The sequence below is a fragment of the Schistocerca cancellata genome, chromosome 1 (assembly GCF_023864275.1).
Source record: "Schistocerca cancellata isolate TAMUIC-IGC-003103 chromosome 1, iqSchCanc2.1, whole genome shotgun sequence".
Taxonomy (NCBI): Eukaryota; Metazoa; Arthropoda; class Insecta; order Orthoptera; family Acrididae; genus Schistocerca; species Schistocerca cancellata.
The window spans coordinates 1,147,909,690-1,147,933,370 of NC_064626.1; the positions used below are offsets into that span (position 1 = coordinate 1,147,909,690).

General features: G+C 43.4%; 1 protein-coding gene across 1 annotated transcript in view; it reads right to left on the bottom strand.

Moving 5' to 3' along the window:
• The window catches only part of LOC126135595 (xaa-Pro aminopeptidase 1-like), a 153,697-nt gene that overhangs the window by 57,730 nt on the left and 72,286 nt on the right, over nucleotides 1-23,681 (bottom strand). Inside the window, exon 3 of the mRNA XM_049915201.1 lies at nucleotides 18,514-18,726. Coding sequence (XP_049771158.1) covers nucleotides 18,514-18,726 — 213 coding nt within the window. The remainder of the gene's footprint in view (nucleotides 1-18,513; nucleotides 18,727-23,681) is intronic.

Sequence of the window (23,681 nt, forward strand, 5' to 3'; positions counted from 1 at the left end):
GGGGAAGTGACCAACAGTAGTACCCCATCATGTTGGCGTTACACTGGCCTTGGTAGCGTTTTTCCATCACTTTAATGTCCTGGTGAAAACGCTCTCCTTGCTCAGATGGCAGACAGAAGTTTAGGGTAGTTTATTACCTTCTTGTTCTTCGAATTATGACCAGGAATATCAACACTGCAAAAGTAGCTATCATCGGAATGATTTCTTGGCTCCCTCCATATCATAGGAATAGCAAATCTAAGGGTTTTTTCCTCCTGTTTGGACCATTTTCTCAGATCTTCAACACACACATAACATACCTTATGTGGCACCCAAGATTTATCTTGAGCACCAAGTTTAGATACGAAGTATGATATATAAACCTTTTTCACAAAGTCTGTAATGTTTCTTTGGTGTTTTTTTAATCACAGATTCACCACAAATATAACAAAAATGGTCCGAAGAGTTTTTACAACCACAATTAGACATTGTATTGAGCAAATGTACAGGAAAAGGGAAAGTGAGGTTAGGTTGACAGTAAACAAAACACGATCTGTTAATAGAAAAATAGAATCGACCTTTTTCGCCAGCAAATATTTTTTAGCAGTGCTATCAATGTCATTTACATTCATTACGCCTCCTTTTTAAATTATTTTAACTATATAAAAGCTGTTAAATTCTTTTAAAAATCGCTTAATTTAATAAATTTAACAGTAAATTGTGAAGAAATGGTGGGTGATACATTTTTTTAAGTATTATATTTGGATTTCCCACCCTAAAAACATAAGAATAAGGTATTTTCAGCAAAAAAGTTTTTCTGTCATAGGCCTGTGTAATAGATATCTCATCAAATGCAATATCATGACCGCCTTCTAATGCATGGTCTGCTATCGCTGATTTCTCTGGGTACCGCAGACGAAAACATATCTCGTGTTCTACACAGCACTGTTCAATGGTATGCACAGTCTGTCCAATATAGAACTGTCCATGCCCACACAGTATTTTTTATACTCCTGGCGTTCTGAGGCCTACGTCATCTTTCGCAGGCCTCAAGAGTTGCCGAATTTTTGCTATAACCCTGAAGATTTTATGCCTCTTTAGAAGCTGGGTTATCTTTCCTGTTATTGAGCTACAGAACGACAAGAACGCAAACGTCTTCGAGTTCTCCTCGGAGTCTCTTTGCTTATGTATTTTCAGAAAGATAGCTTGCGAAATCTGGCGGTTGTTGTAGCCGTTTTCCTGGAATACTTTCCGTAAGTGGCTCAGTTCCTTCGGCAAGTTTTCAGAATCTGTGATGGTTTCAGCTCAATGCACTAAGGTCCTCAGAACAGAACGTTTCTGCGACGGATGGTGATGGCTGTTAGCGTGCAGATATCGGTCTGTGTGGGTGGGTTTCCACTAAACGCTGTGGCTGAGACATCCATTAGCTTTGCGGCAGATGAGGACATCAAGGAATGGCAAGGCACCATCTGTCTCTATCTCCATCGTGAATCTGATGTTATCATGGATGTTGTTGATGTGGTCCAAGAATTCTCCCAGCTTTTCACGTCCATGAGACCAGACAACAAACGTGTCGTCGACGTAACGATAAAAGCAACTAGGCTTTTCAGAAGCCATGTCCAGGGCAATGTTATCAAAGTACTCCGTGAACAGATTGGCTACAATTGGAGCTAATGGGCTTTCCATTGCAGTGCCGCCCGTCTGGTTGAAATATTCTCTAGCATACAAGAAATACGATGACGTACCTGTGGCCATTTTACCTGTTTTAATTCTGATAAAGGCACTCTTAGAAGTGTGGAAACCTAGTCAATAAGACTAAAAATAATAGTGACCGAGGGCTCACTTGTTTCAATTTCACTTCAATTACTTTGTTTTTAGTATACGTCAATCACTGGACTTGGACTACTACTGAGATTTTCTGGTAGAACTTGAGTGTGGTATGAGTTGTATCACCAGGACTAGTGCGTTCATTCATACATCTTGTTGCTATTTTTTTGTTGAATTAAGAATCGTTCAGTAATAAAGCTAAGTGTACTCCTATAATTGGTTTCTTATCTACCTGAAGGTTCCTCCCCTACAGCAGCAGAACACCAGATTCAAAAGATTCATTAAGATCTCTAGAGTATGCAACCAGTGAAGTTTCTAGAGAGAAACATTCTGTTAGTAGTATAATAATTCCCATGGTAAAATGAAATGTGGAATAAAGTTGAAGCATTGCAGCTTTATGGTTCATTAGCAAGGAAACATAAAGAAGATATCCAGAATGAGATTTTCACTCTGCAGCGGAGTGTGCGCTGATATGAAACATCCTGGCAGATTACAACTGTGTGCCCGACCGAGACTCGAACTCGGCACCTTTGCCTTTCGCGGGCAAGTGCTCTACCATCTGAGCTACCGAAGCACGACTCACGCCCGGTCCTCACAGCTTTACTTCTGCCAGTATCTCATTTCCTACCTTCCAAACTTTACAGAAGCTCTCCTGCGAACCCAGCAGAACTAGCACTCTGGAAACATCCCCCAGGCTGTGGCTAAGCCATGTCTCCGCAATGTCCTTTCTTTCAGGAGTGCTAGTTCTGTTAGGTTCGCAGGAGAGCTTCTGTAAAGTTTGGAAGGTAGGAGACGAGAAACTGGCATAAGTAAAGTTGTGAGGACCGGGCGTGAGTCGTGCTTCGGTAGCTCAGATGGTAGAGCGCTTGCCCGCGAAAGGCAAAGGTGCCAAGTTCGAATCTCGGTCGGGCACACAGTTTTAATCTGCCAGGAAGTTTCATAAAGAAGATAAGTTTGTAAGTCTTTTTCCTTGAAATTAGTAATTAATTTATATAAAAAACTGAGGGTTTTCAAAAAATGAAGAGCATGTCAATCCTTGGTGTTAGCATTATTGGACGCAAGGTTCAAAGATTCCTACTCTTCAAACCCAGTTGCTAAGGCTGAAGTTATGATCAAACTGAATAAGATGACGATAGTGAAAAGGAGTCTTCAGATCCTGGGATAGGTGTTGCTGCTTCAACAGGTAAGGTCTTAATACTAACAACATAATTTAACTCGAAGAAATCTAATCTGATAAAACAAGTATAATAATAGTAGTAATAATAACAATGAAAATGATAATAATATACTGGGGAAACAAATAATTATTGTGCTTTTAGATGCGGATTTTGCATGTGAAATAGCCATCAAAATATTGTCTAAAAGTGGAAGCTGAAAAAATAGAATAAGATTTTCACTCTGCAGTGGAATGTGTGCTGATATGAAACTTCCTGGTAGATTAAAACTGTGTGCCGGACCAAGACTCGAACTCGGGACCTTTGCCTTTCGCGGGCAAGTGCTCTACCAACTGAGCTACCCAACCACGAATCACGCCCCGTCCTCACAGCTGTACTTCTGCCAGTACCTCGACTCCTACCTTCCAAACTTCACAGAAGCTCCCCTGCGCTTCAACCCTGCCGGTTTCTGCGGCCATCGCTCCGTGATCACACCATGATAGCCTTCCACCCGCTTTCGTGACGGCACCGGCCATTTCATCCATGCTGGTTACTGGATCAGCCCCCCGTGGCTGCGCCACGAATGTCTTCCACCCGCTGTTGCAATGGCACAATGGCACCGGCCATTATACCCGTGCCGCGTTCGCCTTCATGCTTGCAGCTGGGACACATCATGCCATCGGTTGCACCGGCTCACTCCACATCGTGTGTTGCTTAGGCCGCCCCCCACGCAGACAGCGGGCGACGCATTGTCCACTGCTACTGCACTCCCAGTGTTGGGGGCTTCCTGTCCCGCTCACACAGATCTCCATCTGCCACTGGTGCATCAACATGTGTTACCCAGCAGGTTTCCTAAGCTGCCTGCATTGCAAAAGGACAACCCTAAGACTTGGTTCACATTGGTGGATCATCTACTGGATATCCACGGGAATTCGGACAACGACGCATGTTTCGTCTGCCTGGTGAGCCACCTCCATGCCCATCTGCACCTCATCAGTGACCTGCTCCTCTCACCGCCGGTCTCGCCCAAGTATTTAATGATGAAACCACAGCTCATCGAACGCCTTTCTCGCCCACCAGCAGAAGCTATCCACCACATGATCCATGACGCGCACCTCGACGACCGCACGCTTTTGCAGTTTTGGCAGCACTTTCATGCATTAATTGATGATCAAACACTACCAGACACCATGCTGTTGGCCTTGTTGATGGTCAAACTTCCATTGGGCCTACAACTTCACCTGCTTTCTCACGTAGCTGACCCTCTTGACGTTTGTCTATACACGGCCGATCGGGCCTACGCAATCATTCGTCACCGACACCATCTGTCACGTACGACATCACCATCACCTTCAGTTGGCATGCCTGCACCTTCAGTTCCGCACCCTGCCAGCAGGGGCCAGCACGCATGCTTCAGCAGCTCAGCGGCCTTTCAGGAGCTGTCACCTGGCAGCCTTCAGGAGATACCTCCTGACAGCAGCTGACCTCACCTGAGCAGCAGCCCGAGCGATCTCAGGCAATGACGCAGTCAGCTGCGTCACCCGACCACTCCACACTGCCTCGCCTCCAGGCTTACCCGCTATGCTGGTACCATGTCACAACTGACACGTGCCTTGTGCGTACCCAAACTATTCTGGCGGACACGTTTAGGCACCACGTCTCGCCACGACCATCCACAGTGACTACCGTCCAATGCCTCACCACTTGCTCCAGTGGCATGATGCCTCTAAGTCACGGACTTGTCATTGAGCACTCGCTTTCTCGTCAACATCAGCGCTGATGTCAGCATTATCCCGGCCAAGCACACAGGCAAAATGCTTTCTCCTGCTAACCTCGCTTTGATCACCGTGAATCACTCTCCTATCGCAGTCCTTGGCTCCATCAACACGTTGCTTCGCCTATCACCAGTCGTCACTTTTCCATGGACTTTCCACATTACTGATGTGGATGAACCTGTGACCAGGTTGGACTTTCTACACCATTACGAAGTTTCGCCAGGCCTGCAAGCCACAATGCTGCGCCACGAATCTGGTTCTATCGTTCCGTGCTTGAACGAGTTCAGCCCGACTCCGCTCTCTGACCGCTTGGCTACGCTTCCCATATGTGCATCTCTGCTCAAGGGTATTACTGCAAGGCTCTCTGATTTATTGAACATGCATACACAGATTGACGAGTTCTGCACACATAACGAGGTGTTACGCATCTGAATTGTCACCGTCTCTGCAGAATTGGCTCACGCACAGAGTATGATTCGCTGTCTGTCTGCAGAGCTGCATCTTTCAGAACCGTCATCTGCTTCTTCACACCGCATTGCTCCTGTGTTGAGTTTCCCTCCCACTGCTGCCGGTTCCACGCCGTCACAGGTGAATCGACTAGACGCTCATGTTCTCACATTGCAAGATCCCTCGCATCGTGTAGCTGCTGCACTAAGTCCTCCATCATCGTCTTCTGCCAACGCCCCACCCTCGCCATTCTGACCTGGCAAGGAAGCCCATATTCTCGCTTCGCGGGATTCCTCGCATCGCGTGGCTGCCGCGCCACACCCTGTGCCGTCGTCTGCTGCCAACGGCCCACCCACCCCATTCCGGCAAGGTACAACGTCAGTGAACCACTTGTGTCCTCCCTCTTCCACCTCCCTCTCCTCCGCCTGCCTCCCTTTACGGTTATCAGCCATCAGCAATGGCACTTGTCACAGAATCCGCACCTCGGACAGCCCACCTGTATGTTATAAAGCTAGACATCTTAATGCCTCCAAACTTGTGCAAGCGAAAGAAATTGCGCAGGATTTATTGGCTTCCGGCGTGCTCCGACCATAGGACAGCAACTGGTCTTCACCTATCCACCTCGTTCCTAAGAAGGATGGCTCATTACGCATGTGCAGGGACCACACATCCCTTAATGCTCGGACAATTATCGATAACTATCTCATTCCTCATATACAGGATTTAACACAATTACTGCATGGCTCGAAGTTCTTCTCTGTCTTAGATTGTTCGAAGGCGTATCACCAAATTCCCATGCATCCACCAGATATTCCGAAGATGACCATCATCACATCCTTGGGCCTATTTGAATACTGTTGCATGCCTTACGGCTTGAAAAAAGCTGCGGAGGCATGGCAACAGTGCATTGATTCCATTTTACCAGCTCTGCCTTTCGCTTTCGCTGTTTGGGATGACATCCTGATTTGTTTTCTCGTCTGCCGAGGAGCACCAGTTTCACCTCAATGCAGTTCATTCGGCTCTTGCAGCCAACTGCATGGTTATCAGCCACGACAAATCTCAACTCTGTTCTACATCTGTTACATTCCTTGGCCATATGGTCTTGGCTGACAGCCTCCAGCCAACGGATTCTCGTGTTGAAACCATTCTCGCACTGCCTTTTCCTGACGAATGTGCTCAACTCTGTCGTTTTCTGAGTATGGTAAACTTTTATCGACTCTATATCCCTCGGGCTGCCTCCATCCAATCGACCCTTACTGACGCCATCTCTGGTAAAAATACCATGGGGAAGCGAAAGTTGGACTGGTCTAAGTCCATGCTTGACGCATTTGATAATCTGAAAACTGCTTCCGCGAAAGCGGTCACTCTCGCCACCCCGACCCCGAGGCCCGTATTTCTATTACAACCGACATTAGCGAGTCAGCTGTGGGCGCTGTCTTACAACAGCACACCGTGGACTCTACTAAGCCGCTCCATTTCTTAAAAAAAAACTAACCAGGAGTCAGTGTAAGGGGCCAGCTTTCAACCGCAAGATTCTCGCGGTTTATGAGGCAGTCAAACACGGAGCGACCTGGAGGGGCATCCTTTCACTACCAACTTCGACCACAAACCTCTTGTTGACGCAATACGCAACCCGGCGAAAGATCTCCTGCCGCGATGCTTCTGGTACATGGGATTTATTTGCCTACATTTATCAGATGTTTGTTACATCCGCAGTGCAGAAAATGTTGTAGCTGACTATGTATCCCATATCTTGGTGCTCTCCACACCCTTGAACTTAGACGACCTCCCCCGACTCCAGACTGAAGATACGGATACACAGCGATTGGTTTCGGACAACGAGTCTTTGCTTGCTATGAAACCTGTTGTTATATGGAGAACCCCTCCTCCCGCCAGCTGAATTAATCAACGATGCACCCCCGACGGACGCAGTCGACCTGCTGGCCCTTTTAGAATAGGTGCGTGCGCACATCGCCCGCCTTCGACAACCCCTGCCTCGCGCTCATTCCTTGTTGCCGGTGTTTGTCCACAAAGACCTGGCATTGTGAGAGTTCATAATGCTGTGCGACGACTCTGTACATGCTGCCTTGCAACCACCTTACTCGGGTCTGCACTGCGTGTTACGCTGCGGAGCGAACACTTTCGTGATACTTCTCAATGGACGACCCAATATTGTTTCAGTTAACCGATTAAAACCGGAGTGGTCCCTCGCTGAACCGCGTTCCGTCGCATCTGGCCTGCCTGCCATCCATGCCGCCTCGCCCGCTGACTCTGTCAATGTGACCTCCAGCGATGCCCCAAAGCCCTCGCAGTAGTCCGGCACATGTGACCCTGTCGGCGTGGCTTCCGAGGTGCCCACTTCATGAGCTGGATGCCACCTTGAACCGCCACACTGGCACAAAGATTTTGTATTCAAGTGAGAAAGCAGCTTCCCTCCGCTATGCTCTGCACTGCTGGGGGGGGGGGGGGGGGGGGGGCTCTGTGGCGCCTCTGGCGTAAAGCGCCATATCTTTGGATCTTTGACTTACTTTTGCCTAGGTTCTTCACAGTGTGCTACATTTGTACAGCCATGTTGTATTCGCTTTGCTCTGTGCTTAAAAGTGTGTTATTACCATCTACGACACGTAATATCCACAATATGTAACGTAATGTATAACTATATTCGGTTTTCTCTAATTCGTAAAACCCACTCCTCACAGTTTTAAACAATATGGGCGATTATTAGTTATAATCTGAATTTTCAAAGTAAATTTTTGGCATTCGGACATTGACTTATCGGTATTGTTTCGTTTAATTAATCTTCGATATCAATATTTAGTGCTCGATTATATCTAATATCGATATTAATCTCTAAATGTCCCATCCACGTGTTATGACGTACGTTAATTGAATATACGTCAAGAAAAGTACTGTGGTTGCGCTCCTTTCAAAGATAAATACTTTGGCTGTAGCACTTGACCGAGGCCATAATGGATTTCGTCAAGCTCGTATTTGGTGTGTTTTAGATTATAACGACATTGTAACTTACATCCTATAGATAAACACTGTCCCAAACCACCAGCACATTGAGGATCTGTCGAAGAGGTACAATCTGTTGATATTAAATGTCAGATACTGAATCAATGGTGTACAAATATTTCAGGATGTGTGTGACATAGAACAAAGTCCCAATTTGTACGACGTCAATGTAGTTAAAGGGTAACGCTCCGTGAAATGAATGATAAGGTGGTATTGGGAATGGAGTGGTTTTGGTTTGTGTCCTGCCATCGACAAAAATTTAGTAGACACCTTCACGTTTCTGAGAGCTTCTGGAACTTGCCGTTGTCAATAATTTACAGATTAACCATGAAACATGGAAATGCGAGTGAATATTCAAAACATGTTGATTATCTGGTATAATAATTAAAAAAAAAAAACAACATTACTCATGGGCAGGATAAGAAACATGAAAAGGACTGACACATGTAAGAAAGAATTAAAAAGAGATTTAGTTTCACCGTCCAACGCCTGTAAAGCAAAAATGATTTACTAGTTGTTATTTTAGGAGATTTCTTTTCCAAACAAGAATGTCCCCAAATATGCAGACGAAATATATTCTGGCACTGGTACAGGCATATTCCTGTTGGTATTTTTTCTTGTTGTTTCAGGTTCTTTCAAGAGGCAAAGGGAGAATTTACTTTCCTGGCAAATGAGTTGTAACTTTTTGCACAAATTAGAACAGACTGCACACAGCCAGCACACATATTTAGTAGCACTGGGGGAGCTTCTTAGGTACTTTTCACACCGTACTACATACCGCTAAGTAAATAATGAGTACGAAGGGGGCAGCTTCTCACTCCAAAGAACGAAAAGACAGTGATAGTTTCCAAATTTGCAGTGAATGAACAAACAGAACATATAAATAATTCGTCTGCTGGAATGCCTGCCGCAATAAACACGATACCTTGACAACATGGACATCTATCCATGCCTTCGAGAAAGCCAAAGTACGTCCGCAGTCTAATACATGAAGTCATGAAACTTTCTGGTGCGAAAGTTGTTCCAGTTTGTTAGCTGAAGCGACATTAACGCTCGAAGCAGTGAGAAAGCAGTCACACGCGTTGTAATGACAATGTTTGTTTCTAATTATTTTCTAATTAGTTAAAGGAATAGTTGTTATATTGTGCGTTCTATGCGTTTCTAAGTTGCCAAGAGATGTGAATTATCGTGAAATACAAGTAAAAACAGTCGAATCACTCTGATTCAACGACATGGGCTATGTTGGAATTGTGTGAACAATATATTTCGTGTGTGACGGCGCAAAGTGCACTGTGTAAAATAGACATCTTTGACGTTGTCTAACACTCTTTGTGTGCGCTAATTATTCTGTTGTGTTCGCTGTAATTTTGTTTGTTCTTGAATGTGCAAATATAGTTATTAGTAAGATGTCCTTTTTTCTCCTTAATACTTATTCATCTGCGCAAATTCCAATAGGTTATGGGCCCAGCGTGCATTTGGAATAAGTATGTCAATAAAATAGTAAGGAGAAAGTATTGGAAAAGTTCCAATTTACGTGAAGTGCGAGTTATCCTTACAAGACGATCGCAGTTTTTTCCGCATTATTTTTTGGTGTTCTTTACGGCAATAAAAAGCAAGTTACCGTTAAGAATGAGTGCGGCACAAATTCCACAGATTGAAAGACTTATAAGTCGCGAAAACTATGCAACCTGGAAGTTCGCAGTAGAAGCGTATTTACGTTTAGACGACCTATGGGACGTGGTAGATGGGACAATGAAATCCACAGATCAGAATTATTCAAGTAAGGATAGGAAAGCAAAATCAAAATTGATATTACTGATTGATTCGGTGAATTATGTTCACGTTGAAAAAGCTGCTACAGCGAAAGAAGTCTGGGACAATTTACGAAGTGCATTCGAGGATGGTGGTCTTACGAGAAAAGTAGGATTATTACGCGAGTTAATTACCACTCGTCTGGACAAATGTAAGAGTGTAGACGAATACGTTAACAAAATAATAACCACGTCGAACCGACTGAGAAACATCGGATTCGAGATCGCTGACGAATGGACAGGAACATTGCTGTTGGCAGGACTGCCCGAAAGGTATGCACCTATGATTATGGGACTTGAGAGCTCGGGTATACCAATCACAGGCGACAGTGTTAAGGTGAAAATCCTGCAGGACGTAAAGAGTGCTCCAAGCTGTTGTACATTGGAGAAGGAAGGTGAGTCTGCTCTCTACTCAAAAAACAAAAAGAAGAAACCGGTGAGGTGCTATAAATGTCAGAAGATGGGACATATTGCGCCTCAATGCAAAGAAAAAGTAAGCCCAAGATCAGACACTCAGCAAAAGAGGTATGTTACTGATAGCCCAGAGAGAAGGACCAATAACAAAGGTAAGACACTCTCATGTTTTTATTCTTTTGGTGGGATGAGCAATCGTGATATGGAATGGATTTTAGACTCAGGTGCATCTGTGCATATTGTTAAAGATAAATCACTTCTTTATGACATCAAAGATAAGACTCATATGGGAATATCTACTGTTGATGGCAACAAGCTCCAGTGTCACCTGCCTGGGAAACTAGATCTACATGTAAGTGTAAATGGTGAATCAGATATGGTTACAGCACACAATGTTCATTATGTGAAAAATGTGGCAACTAACCTGCTGTCTGTAGGGGAAATTGTCAAGAAAGGAAATACAGTCACCTTTGACATGCAGGGTGCAAGAGTAAGCAGTGAAAGTGGTGAAGTTATAGCTACAACAAGTAACGAAAGGGGTATTTTTAAGTTGGATATCATTGACAGTAAACATAAAAATGTTAGTGATTCAGTATATTCAGCAGAAGGTTTTTTATGGCACCGGAGGCTTGGACATCTAAATAGAAAGAGTATGTCTATAATAAAGGATATGGTAAAGGGAATACAGAATTTTAGTGTGTCCAAGGATCCTTGTGAGACATGTATAAAGGGAAAACAAGCAAGGTTACTCTTCAAGACTAGTAAGAGTAAATCCACAGAAGTCTTACAGTTAATCCACACAGATGTATGTGGCCCGATGGAGTGTGAATCCATAGGTGGGAGTAATTATTTTCTTACGTTTATTGATGATTAATTTCGATATACTCATGTTTATTTTCTTAGTTTTAAAGACCAAGTGAGAGATATCTTTGAGGAATATTGCAATATGGTTGAAAGATGGACAGGAAAGAAGATCAAGATCATCAGGTCTGATAATGGGAGAGAATATATTAACCAGAAATTGAAGAAACTTCTGGCAGAAAAGGGAATCAGGCATCAAACTACCATAAGGTACAGCCCATCTCAAAATGGTGTTGCTGAGAGGGCTAATAGGACCACTGTTGAGAAAGCAAGGAGCCTGATGACTGACGCTGAATTATCCAAAGATTTTTGGGCAGAGGCAGTGTCAACAGCTGTATATTTGAACAATAGATCACCTACAAAAGCATTAAAGAGTAGAACCCCTTATGAGATATGGGTAGGAAAGAAACCTGATCTAAGCAATATAAGGGTTTTTGGGTGTGATGCAATGGCACATATTCCAAAACAGCTAAGAGGAAAATGGGATCCGAAAGCTAAAAAGTATATTTTTGTAAGCTATTGTGAAAATTCAAAGGGCTACCGATTAATGGATCCATTGACTAAAAAGATTGTCACAAGTAGAGATGTAATATTCTTTGAAAATAGAAAGGACTCAAAAGAGAGTAAAACCACTAAGTCAACTGCACCTAGTTCAGAAGGTGAAACCTTGTGTGAGGAAATAGGAAGTGAAGAAGAGGAAAACGGCAGCCAAGGACAAATGGATACTATTTATGATGACAATGAGTTAGAGGATGAAAAACATGAAGAAAACAATGTAAGGCGTTCTTCTCGTGTACCAAAACCGAAGGAATATCCGGATTTTGAGATGTATACAGCACAGTCTTTTAATGATGAGCCAAGAACAGCAGAAGAAGCAATGAGTGGCCCAAACTCTCAAGAATGGAAAGAACGAAACCTTTGAATGAGTAGATATGCCAGGAGATAAGAAACCACTGCAGGCAAGATGGGTATTCAACTTGAAGAACCCTGAAAGCTCATCACCAAAATACAAAGCAAGACTTGTGGTAAAAGGATATTCACAAAAACAAGGGGTAGATTACGAAGAAACTTTTTCACCTGTAGTCAAGTATGCATCATTGAGATATCTTTTAGCCTTGGCAGTAAAACGAAATTTAATAATTCATCATATGGATGTTAAAACGGCATATTTAAATGGGAAATTGGAGGAGGAGATATATGTCATTCCACCAAGGGAAGCCATAAAAACCAGGTCAAAAAGTAAAAAGATTTGGCGTTTGAGAAAAAGTATTTATGGACTTAAACAAAGTGGACGTTGCTGGAATCGATGTCTACATGAAACTCTAATAAATATGAATATGAAGCAATCCAAGGCAGATCCCAGCATTTACTATAAAGGGAGAAAAGAAGAAATAATAATAATGGCGATATGGGTGGACGATTTCTTTATCCTGACTGAAAGTGAAGGCCAAATGAGAATTTTCAAGAAACAGCTGCAAACCAAGTTTAAGGTGCATGATTTGGGAGAAGTCAAACGTTATTTAGGTATGCAGATTACTAAGGATGAAGAAAGACAAGAATTGAGCATAAGTCAATCATCATACACGGAAAAAATATTAAAGAAATTTGGCATGAGTGATTGCAAACCCATAAGTACTCCAATGGAGGTAGGAGTGAAGTTAAGTGTAAATGAGACTGATGTGGAATGTGACAAGAATGTTCCTTATTTAGAAGCAGTAGGGAGTCTGTTATATTTGTCTCAAACGTCACGACTCGACATTGCTTTTGCCACCAATGCAGTGAGCAGATATTGCAGAGACCCAAAGGAAAAGCACTGGAAAGCTGTAAAGAGGATATTCCGATACCTAAGAGGAACCTCAAACTATGAGTTAAAATACCATAGAGATGGTAACGCAAAACTAGAGGGATATAGCGATGCGGACTGGGGGAGTGAATTGGGAGACAGATACTCCACCACTGGCTGCTGTTTTAAATTAATGGGGGACCTCACATCATGGTCCTGTCAAAAGCAAAAAACTGTTGCATTGAGCACCGTAGAGGCCGAGTATATGGCACTATCCTACACCACACAGGAAGCATTATGGCTACGAACATTAATAAGTGAAATAGAACCCAATTTAATTGAGGAACCTACAACCATCTTCTGTGACAATAAGGGAGCCATAAACCTAGCTAAAAATGATGTTACTAGTGCTAGGACAAAGCATATTGATATAGGGCACCATTTCATTTGGGACCACATAGAGCGACAGAACATTGCCGTGGACTATCTGCGTACAGAAGACATGTTAGCTGACCTTCTGACCAAACCCTTGGAAAGGGAGAAGTTTGAGAAGTTTGTGGGCCTATTTGGTTTATCTTGTGGAAGCAACACACAAAATAGAAGTTCAAGGAGGGGTGTTGGAATTGTGTGAACAATATATTTCGTGTGTGACGGCGCAAAGTGCACTGTGTAAAATAGACATCTTTGACATTGTCTAACACTCTTTGTGTGCGCTAATTATTCTGTAGTGTTCGCTGTAATTTTGTTTGTTCTTGAATGTGCAAATATAGTTATTAGTAAGATGTCCTTTTTTCTCCTTAATACTTATTCAGCTGCGCAAATTCCAATAGGCTACAACTCAGTCATGAGGAAATACTTGTGAATATGTCTATATATGCAGCTTATTCCGCTAAAGCAAGAGATTATAAACCCGTCTCATGCACGAGAAGTATATATTTCTGTAGTTGTCTGTTATTATTATCATAGGCAGTTTAATTGAAACTTAAAAAGTTTCTATGGAATCTATTGATTCGCTCATTCCTACACTTCATTCTACTTTCTAATATACGAACACTTTTCTGAATGTAATTACTTATGCTTTAAAAGCGGATGTGTTGAAGAATCTTGTCGTTTGTGGCTCAGATATAGCAACAATTGTGGAATCGGTTTCTTCTGTTTTGGGGAAACAATTTTATTGCTTTTGTCTATTTATTAATGAATCTGTGTGGTCTTCCCATAAGCTACAGTTGTGGTGGCTTATGTAGGTATGACATTCCGTATAGGTGTCCTAAGTTCCACGTTCACTCATTTAACTGAAGGTATAGCAAACAAAACTCTGCTTTCTTGGATAGATATGTGACGTCTTTGTGTAAAAAGTAAGATCGTCTGGTGTTTACAAGCAACTTTTTGTTATTAAAGGAAAACGACATTATTCAGTAAATGTCTGTATGTTAAAGAGAATCGTAAATAGACTGTCCTGTACTGGACCGTTTCGTTCATCCCAGGGTCCTTATGGAACTAAATAACGACTAACGTGGCGTTATTTTTTAGTTATTGTCGTTTGTTATGGCACTACATATACTTCCTATTGTAAAAACTACGGTACGAATCAATATAAACGTTAGTATTCGCACTCATCCTATGTCGTATTTAGAAGTGTCGCTTGCTGGTCGCTTGGGGCGCTGCTATCGCTGTGGGAACAAAAACGAGACAGTGTCGCGACTTTTATGTTAGACTGTGGTTCATCTTTGGAAAGAACGCAACCACAGCACCTCCCGTGAATTATATACAAGTAAAAGCACAGTCTAACATAACAGTCGCGACACTTCGCCTCGATTTTGTTGCCTACCGCGCCAGCAGCGCCCCAAGCGGCCAGTAACTTAAACTATGAGCTCGGCGCGATCGTGAAAGCGAATAGTGGTTGTTTATTTTGATTTCTACAATGGTTTTTACAAGAGGGAGCGTTTGTAGCGCAATAAATTGCAGCAACAACAGGAAGAAGACACCACAGCTGCCTTTTTTTAAGGTTTCCTAAGGATCCTGAGAGGTATATACAATCATGTTACTAAACTGTATCGTCAGCATTCACTTGCAAACTACATGTGTATTAATGATTAATGTTTCGTTTTAGGAGCAGAAAATGGCTTGTTAATAGCAGACGAGTAGACCTTATGAAAAAGACCCAGTTTAAATGTATAATAATATTAGGTTTTGTTCTCTTAATTTCGAACAAAACCAGTTCGTGAACGCAGATAATAATAAACTCGTGTGGAATGCAGTACCCACACTGTTTGACATCCCAAATAAGCCACCTCAACTGACGATGAAGAGGAAAGTACCACAAAGATTCGACAATCCATTTAAAGCTGTAAAACAGTCCTATGACACAGAAGCAGCCAGTTCAGCTCTCCATGTATCAGTGCCAGATTCGTGTGAATCCTCAACACATACCTGCTTTTACATGAAGTGGTTAGATTAAGTGCAGTTATTCGTGTTTTACAAAATCGTAATGTTTGGTATGTATTTCATTCACTTCTGTCGTTAGTCACTTAATTTTCCTTACTTCCTTCGTGTGATTACATTGTTTTGTTTGCACCTTGTTCACTGACAGATTGTTTGCAAATTATTCAGATATTTGGTTTTGCGTGAAATGTAATGTTATCAGCTCATTATAATGTTTTCAATATATTTCATCCACTATTTGGCAGTTGCTTGACCCACTTAGAATAATATAAAGATGAAGGTCGTACTTGTGGCAACAGGCGACATTGACAAACACAGTAGGCCTACAGAACGATAAATGCGCTGTCGATCGCTTTTGGATGTGGAGGTACATGTTTGCGCCTCTTACGTGTGAATCTGTGTGTTTATATTCTTTTGATATCAACGAGGTGAGCTGCAATTCTATCCAACGTCACAAGTGTTTCTTCACGAATGTGTTGTAGCTAGATTAGATTAGATTAGTACTAGTTCCATAGATCATGAATACGACACTTCATAAGGATGGGGAACGTGTTAGGTGAATAAAAGGTGTCTATACAAGATATTACGTCACACAAAATATTACATTTTTTTGGTGGGTGTTGGGGAAATTGCCCACTTACTATATCCAAAAAGTCATCTAATGAGTAGAAGGAGTTGCCATTAAGAAATTATTTTAATTTCCTTTTAAATGCTATATGGCTATCTGTCAGACTTTTGATGCTATTAGGTAAGTGATCAAAGACGTTTGTGGCAGCATAATTTACCCCCTTCTGAGCCAAAGTTAGATTCGACCTTGAGTAGTGAAGATCATCCTTTCTCCTAGTGTTGTAGCCATGTACACTGCTATTTCTTTTGAATTCGTTCGGATTGTTAATAACAGACTTCATGAGTGAATATATACATTGTGAGGCTACAGTGGAGATCTCTAGCTCCTTAAATAAGTGTCTGCAGGATGATCTTGGATGAGCTCCAGCAATTATTCTGATTACACGCTTTTGTGCAATGAATACTCTTTTACTCAATGATGAGTTACCCCAGAATATGATGCCATACGAAAGCAGAGAATGAAAATAGGCATGGTAAGCTAATTTACTCAGATGTGTATCTCCAAAATTTGCAATGACCTTAATAGCATTAGTAGCTGAACTCAAACGTTTGAGCAGATCCTCAGTGTGTTTTTTCCAGTTCAACCCCTCATCAATGCATACACTTAGAAATTTTGAATATTCTACCTAGCTACCGATTTCTGATCGAAGTCTATATTTATTAATGGTGTCATTCCATTTACTGTGTGGAACTGTATATACTGTGTTTTGTCGGAGTTCAATGAGAGCTCATTTGCAGAGAACCACTTAATGATTTTCTGAAAAACATCGTTTACAATTTCACCAGTTAATTCTTGTCTGTTGGGTGTGATAGCTATACTTGTATCATTGCCACTCGATTAATGGTTTTTGTCCATACTTGCGCTTATTTTAGAATCATTTTTAGAAACACATATGCCTTCTGATACTACACAAACCCTTGGAGGCAGGAAAATAACTCAAATATTTCGTAAATTAAGTAGGAAATGGATGCAAAACAAACATGCTTACGACGCGTATGATGTTCTCCTTAATCGCCGCTTGGAGCGCTAGTGTCGCTCCATCTGTCGACTGTTGTTTGACTGTGGTAAAAGCACGTCCGCGTTCTGCCGCTAGACAACGCTGGCTGCGACTAAAAACAAATGACTACCGGCCAGAGTCTTTCGGCTCCTAGAGACCGGCTAGAGCGCGGTGTGTGCGGCGCTTCGACCATAGATACTAGTAGACTGGCCTTGCTGTGCAGAAGCTATAGGGCTGGTGTGGCTCCAACATAAACCACGTGACTGTTGGCAAAAAGTGGCGGGATTTCAAACCAGCGGTCTGCCATCCTATGTTTGTATCGTATTTTACCCACATTTCTCAATTGACTGCCAAACGCTTCCAACAAAAATTGCTTTTTCATTTGCGAAAAATTATGTCAGAACTATATTTGATCTGGATTTGTTCACAGTACCATTTATAAAATATTTATAAAATCTGCCTCTGGTGGGCAGCGGGACGAAATTACTATAAACTATCAATTAAAGTAAAATGTCGTTGAAAATCTTTGAGACAGTAAGAGTGGGATCGTGTCAAAACTTTAAAAATTGGATTCGCCGCGTTTTGAGCTCTAGTCACTTATAAAAGAAAACGGAATGTGGGAATTATGTCAACTATAGGTGACAAAATTGTCGACTTTAGGAGCAGGTCCTTTTAGAGTATCAATTTTAGGTGCACTTCAAAGGTACAGTTCCTACTATTTTTACAAAAGTTTAAACTATCAGTTTTTTTAAAAAAAATGATATTTTAGATGAAAGGTGAGAGTTTGATGTTTCAGAAAATAATTTTGGAGCTTACATTTATTTAACAGTATTAGAAGGTAGAAAAAAATTCTCTTCATGTGTCGACTATAGGTGCTCTACCTTATTATAATCTCATTTGTATATACAAAAAGGCGCGTATGTGCAGATGGCTTAAAATTTTTCCGTTTCAGGGCCTGTAACCAAATGTGCTTTCGGTTTTCATCCTTAGGGAACCTATGAGTAGGAACGAAAAACAGTTATACTTACTTCTGTAACCGCATTATCACAGATACTTTCCAAAATGTAATATGAGTCTGACTTTACAGGCATCACTTTAAACACTTTAATTTACGTCATACTCTATTTCAAGTGTAAAAAACATAAAAGTCACTTCAGCAGATTTCAGTAAACGCATCTGTACTATCATAGAAACACTTATACGTGAAATGTAATGCCATTTCCCCCGACAAAACGCTGAGTACAGCCATAAGTGCAACACGAAACAAACACGTTTTGCCAACAGTCACGTGACTTTAGCCCAGAGATGTTGGAGCCACGAAAATGACGTCAGGGCCAGTCTATTACATTTATGGTCGAAGGTGCGGCGTTGCAGTACCTGGACGGAGAGCTGGACGACGCCGTGTCGCACGAGCTGCCAGCCGCAGTCCAGCTGGTCGTCGGCCTGCGCGTGGTAGCGGCCGTCGGTCCACAGCGCGGCCTGGCCGCCCTCGCCGCCCCCGCGCTGCGCCGTCACCACCGCCTCGCCGTAACTGCCCGAGAAGCCCGAGATCCACTCCAGCCGGCGGTCCGACCGCGCCAGGAACTCGCTCTGCGCACAAGGCGGCGCATGTCACAGGAGGTGTACAGTACCGTACAGCGGTGGCAAACAACATACACTCCTGGAAATTGAAATAAGAACACCGTGAATTCATTGTCCCAGGAAGGGGAAACTTTATTGACACATTCCTGGGGTCAGATACATCACATGATCACACTGACAGAACCACAGGCACATAGACACAGGCAACAGAGCATGCACAATGTCGGCACTAGTACAGTGTATATCCACCTTTCGCAGCAATGCAGGCTGCTATTCTCCCATGGAGACGATCGTAGAGATGCTGGATGTAGTCCTGTGGAACGGCTTGCCATGCCATTTCCACCTGGCGCCTCAGTTGGACCAGCGTTCGTGCTGGACGTGCAGACCGCGTGAGACGACGCTTCATCCAGTCCCAAACATGCTCAATGGGGGACAGATCCGGAGATCTTGCTGGCCAGGGTAGTTGACTTACACCTTCTAGAGCACGTTGGGTGGCACGGGATACATGCGGACGTGCATTGTCCTGTTGGAACAGCAAGTTCCCTTGCCGGTCTAGGAATGGTAGAACGATGGGTTCGATGACGGTTTGGATGTACCGTGCACTATTCAGTGTCCCCTCGACGATCACCAGTGGTGTACGGCCAGTGTAGGAGATCGCTCCCCACACCATGATGCCGGGTGTTGGCCCTGTGTGCCTCGGTCGTATGCAGTCCTGATTGTGGCGCTCACCTGCACGGCGCCAAACACGCATACGACCATCATTGGCACCAAGGCAGAAGCGACTCTCATCGCTGAAGACGACACGTCTCCATTCGTCCCTCCATTCACGCCTGTCGCGACACCACTGGAGGCGCGCTGCACGATGTTGGGGCGTGAGCGGAAGACGGCCTAACGGTGTTCGGGACCGTAGCCAGCTTCATGGAGACGGTTGCGAATGGTCCTCGCCGATACCCCAGGAGCAACAGTGTCCCTAATTTGCTGGGAAGTGGCGGTGCGGTCCCCTACGGCACTGCGTAGGATCCTACGGTCTTGGCGTGCTTCCGTGCGTCGCTGCGGTCCGGTCCCAGGTCGACGGGCACGTGCACCTTCCGCCGACCACTGGCGACAACATCGATGTACTGTGGAGACCTCACGCCCCACGCGTTGAGCAATTCGGCGGTACGTCCACCCGGCCTCCCGCATGCCCACTATACGCCCTCGCTCAAAGTCCGTCAACTGCACATACGGTTCACGTCCACGCTGTCGCGGCATGCTACCAGTGTTAAAGACTGCGATGGAGCTCCGTATGCCACGGCAAACTGGCTGACACTGACGGCGGCGGTGCACAAATGCTGCGCAGCTAGCGCCATTCGACGGCCAACACCGCGGTTCCTAGTGTGTCCGCTGTGCCGTGCGTGTGATCATTGCTTGTACAGCCCTCTCGCAGTGTCCGGAGCAAGTATGGTGGGTCTGACACACCGGTGTCAATGTGTTCTTTTTTCCATTTCCAGGAGTGTATTATCAAGCAGCAGTAGCATGCACCAAAGTAAAACTAGCATGCTTGGATCTGCAAATGGTTAGTACAAGGTTATTCGTGAGCACCTTCAGGGTTCCAGAAGACAACTGCGCAAAAATTGCTAGACGTAGAGAAAACAGACATATGATTAAGGCAACTAGTAACAACACTAACTTATCTAATTTTTTTCCAATAAAAAAAAAATGGTTCAAATGGCTCTGAGCACTATGCGACTTAACTTCTGAGGTCATCAGTCGCCTAGAACTTAGAACTAATTAAACCTAACTAACCTAAGGACATCACACACATCCATGCCCGAGGCAGGATTAGAACCTGCGACTGTAGCGGTCGCTCAGCTCCAGACTGTAGCGCCTAGAACTGCATGGCCACTCTGGCCGGCTTTCCAATAAAACTACATTTATTTAAATTTCGATGTTCCTTTTTAAGAACGAGCGTAACTTTATTGTGCTATCTGTAATCTCATGTGAATGTAAGCTTTGTATACGGGATGAATCACCTAAAATTTCCACCATACATATTGCAGAAATGGAAAGTGCTACTGATGTGTGGTTTTCACAGAATGGATTGGTAGTCAGGGGCTTGTATTGCTAGCCAATAAACAGAAAGTGTCTTTTTGAGCAAAAATACACCTTTTTAAATACAGCAACGCCTATTGGCGTTAACAGACTAAAAGTAGAGTAAATTAGGATGTCAGTGGTGTTTGTTGCAGGATTCTAGTGTGAGTCGTTTATGGGGTATTGTATTTTGAAAAGTTTCCATACCGACACTTCTATGCGCCATTAAGCCTGCCTAGTTGCTAGGTGAGATGTTATGGCCGGCCGCGGTGGTCTAGCGGTTCTGGCGCTGCAGTCCGGAACCGCGGGACTGCTACGGTCGCAGGTTCGAATCCTGCCTCGGGCATGGGTGTGTGTGATGTCCTTAGGTTAGTTAGGTTTAAGTAGTTCTAAGTTCTAGGGGACTTATGACCTAAGATGTTGAGTCCCATAGTGCTCAGAGCCAAGATGTTATGTTTGCTTACAGTGTGCTTGTGTGTTCCTTGAGTGCCTTGTGAATTGCTAGTCAGTTACGAAGGGCGTTTCAAAAGCCCATGCAAAAATAAAAACTACTTACGTGTTTGGGGTAAACCGTCTTTTTTTTTCGACATAGTCTCCTTTTAGACTTATACACTTCGTCCAACGCTGTTCTAATTTGCTGATCACTTCCGAATAATAGGAATTGTCCAAGTCTGCAAAATAGCTATTAGTTACTGCAATGACCTCATTTGAATAAAATCTTTGTCCAACCAGCCATTTCTTCAAATTGGGGAACAAATAGTAGTCCGAGGGAGCCAAGTCTGGAAAATAGGGGGGATGAGAAACGAGTTGGAATCCTGTTTCCAATAATTTTGCGACCACTACTGCTGAGGTGTGTGCTGGTGCATTGTCGTGATGGAAGAGGACTTTTTTTAATGGCCAATTGCCGGCATTTTTCTTGCAGCTCAGTTTTCAAACGGTTCAATAACGATGAATAATATGCACCTCCCCCCCAAGAACCATGGACCTTGCCGTTGGTGGGGAGGCTTGCATGCCTCAGCGATACAGATAGCCGTACTGTAGGTGCAACCACAACGGAGGGGTATCTGATGAGAGGCCAGACAAACGTGTGGTTCCTGAAGAGGGGCAGCAGCCTTTTCAGTAGTTGCAGGGGCAACAGTCTGGATGATTGACTTATCTGATCTTGTAACACTACCAAAACAGCCTTGCTGTGCTGGTACTGTGAACGGCTGAAAGCAAGGGGGAAACTACAGCCGTAATTTTTCCCGAGGGCATGTAGCTTTACTGTGTGGTTAAATGATGATGGCGTCCTCTTGGGTAAAATATTCCGGAGGTAAAATAGTCCCCCATTCGGATCTCCGGGCAGGGACTACTCAGGAGGACGTCGTTATCAGGAGAAAAAAAACTGGCGTTCTACGGATCGGAGCGTGGAATGTCAGATCCCTTAATCGAGCAGGTAGGTTAGAAAATTTAAAAAGGCAAATTGATAGGTTAAAGTTAGATATAGTAGGAATTAGTGAAGTTCGCTGGCAGGAGAAACAAGACTTTTGGTCAGGCGAATACAGGGTTATAAATACAAAATCAAATAGGGGTAATGCAGGAGTCGGTTTAATAATGAATAAAAAAAAATAGGAGTGCGGGTAAGCTACTGCAAACAGCATAGTGAACGCATTATTGTGGTCAAGATAGACACGAAGCCCACGCCTACTACAGTAGTACAAGTTTATATGCCAACTAGCTCTGCAGACGACGAAGAAATTGAAGAAATGTATGATGAAATAAAAGAAATTATTCATATAGTGAAGGGAGACGAAAATTTATTAGTCATGGGTGACTGGAATTCGGTAGTAGGAAAAGGGAGAGAAGGAAACGTAGTAGGTGAATATGGATTGGGGCTAAGAAATGAAAGAGGAATCCGCCTGATAGAATTTTGCACAGAGCACAACTTAATCATAGCTAACACTTGGTTCAAGAATCATAAAAGAAGGCTGTATACGTGGAAGAAGCCCGGAGATACTGACAGGTTTCAGATAGATTATATAATGGTAAGACAGAGATTTAGGAACCAGGTTTTAAATTGTAAGACATTTCCAGGGGCAGATGTGGACTCTGACCACAATCTATTGGTTATGAGCTGTAGATTAAACTGAAGAAACTGCAAAAAGGTGGGAATTTAAGGAGATGGGACCTGGATAAACTGAAAGAACCAGAGGTTGTACAGAGTTTCAGGGAGAGCATAAGGGAACAATTGACAGGAATGGGGGAAAGAAATAAAGTAGGAGAAGAATGGGTAGCTTTGAGAGATGAAGTAGTGAAGGCAGCAGAGGATCTAGTAGGTAAAAAAGACGAGGGCTAGTAGAAATCCTTGGATAACAGAAGAAATATTGAGTTTAATTGATGAAAGGAGAAAACATAAAAATGCAGTAAATGAAGCAGGCAAAAAGGAATACAAATGTCTCAAAAATGAGATCGACAGGAAGTGCAAAGTGGCTAAGCAGGGATGGCTAGAGGACAAATGTAAGGATGTAGAGGCTTATCTCACTAGGGGTAAGATAGATACTGCCTACAGGAAAATTAAAGAGACCTTTGGAGAAAAGAGAACGTCTTGTATGAATATCAAGAGCTCAGATGGAAACCCAGTTCTGAGCAAAGAAGGGAAAGCAGAAAGGTGGAAGGAGTATATAGAGGGTCTATACAAGGGCGATGTACTTGAGGGAAATGTTATAGAAATGGAAGAGGATGTAGATGAAGATGAAATGGGAGATATGATACTGCGTGAAGAGTTTGATAGAGAACTGAAAGACCTAAGTCGAAACAAGGCCCCGGGAGTAGACAACATTCCATTAGAGCTACTGACAGCCTTGGGAGAGCCAGTCCTGACAAAACTCTACCATCTCGTGAGCAAGATGTACGAG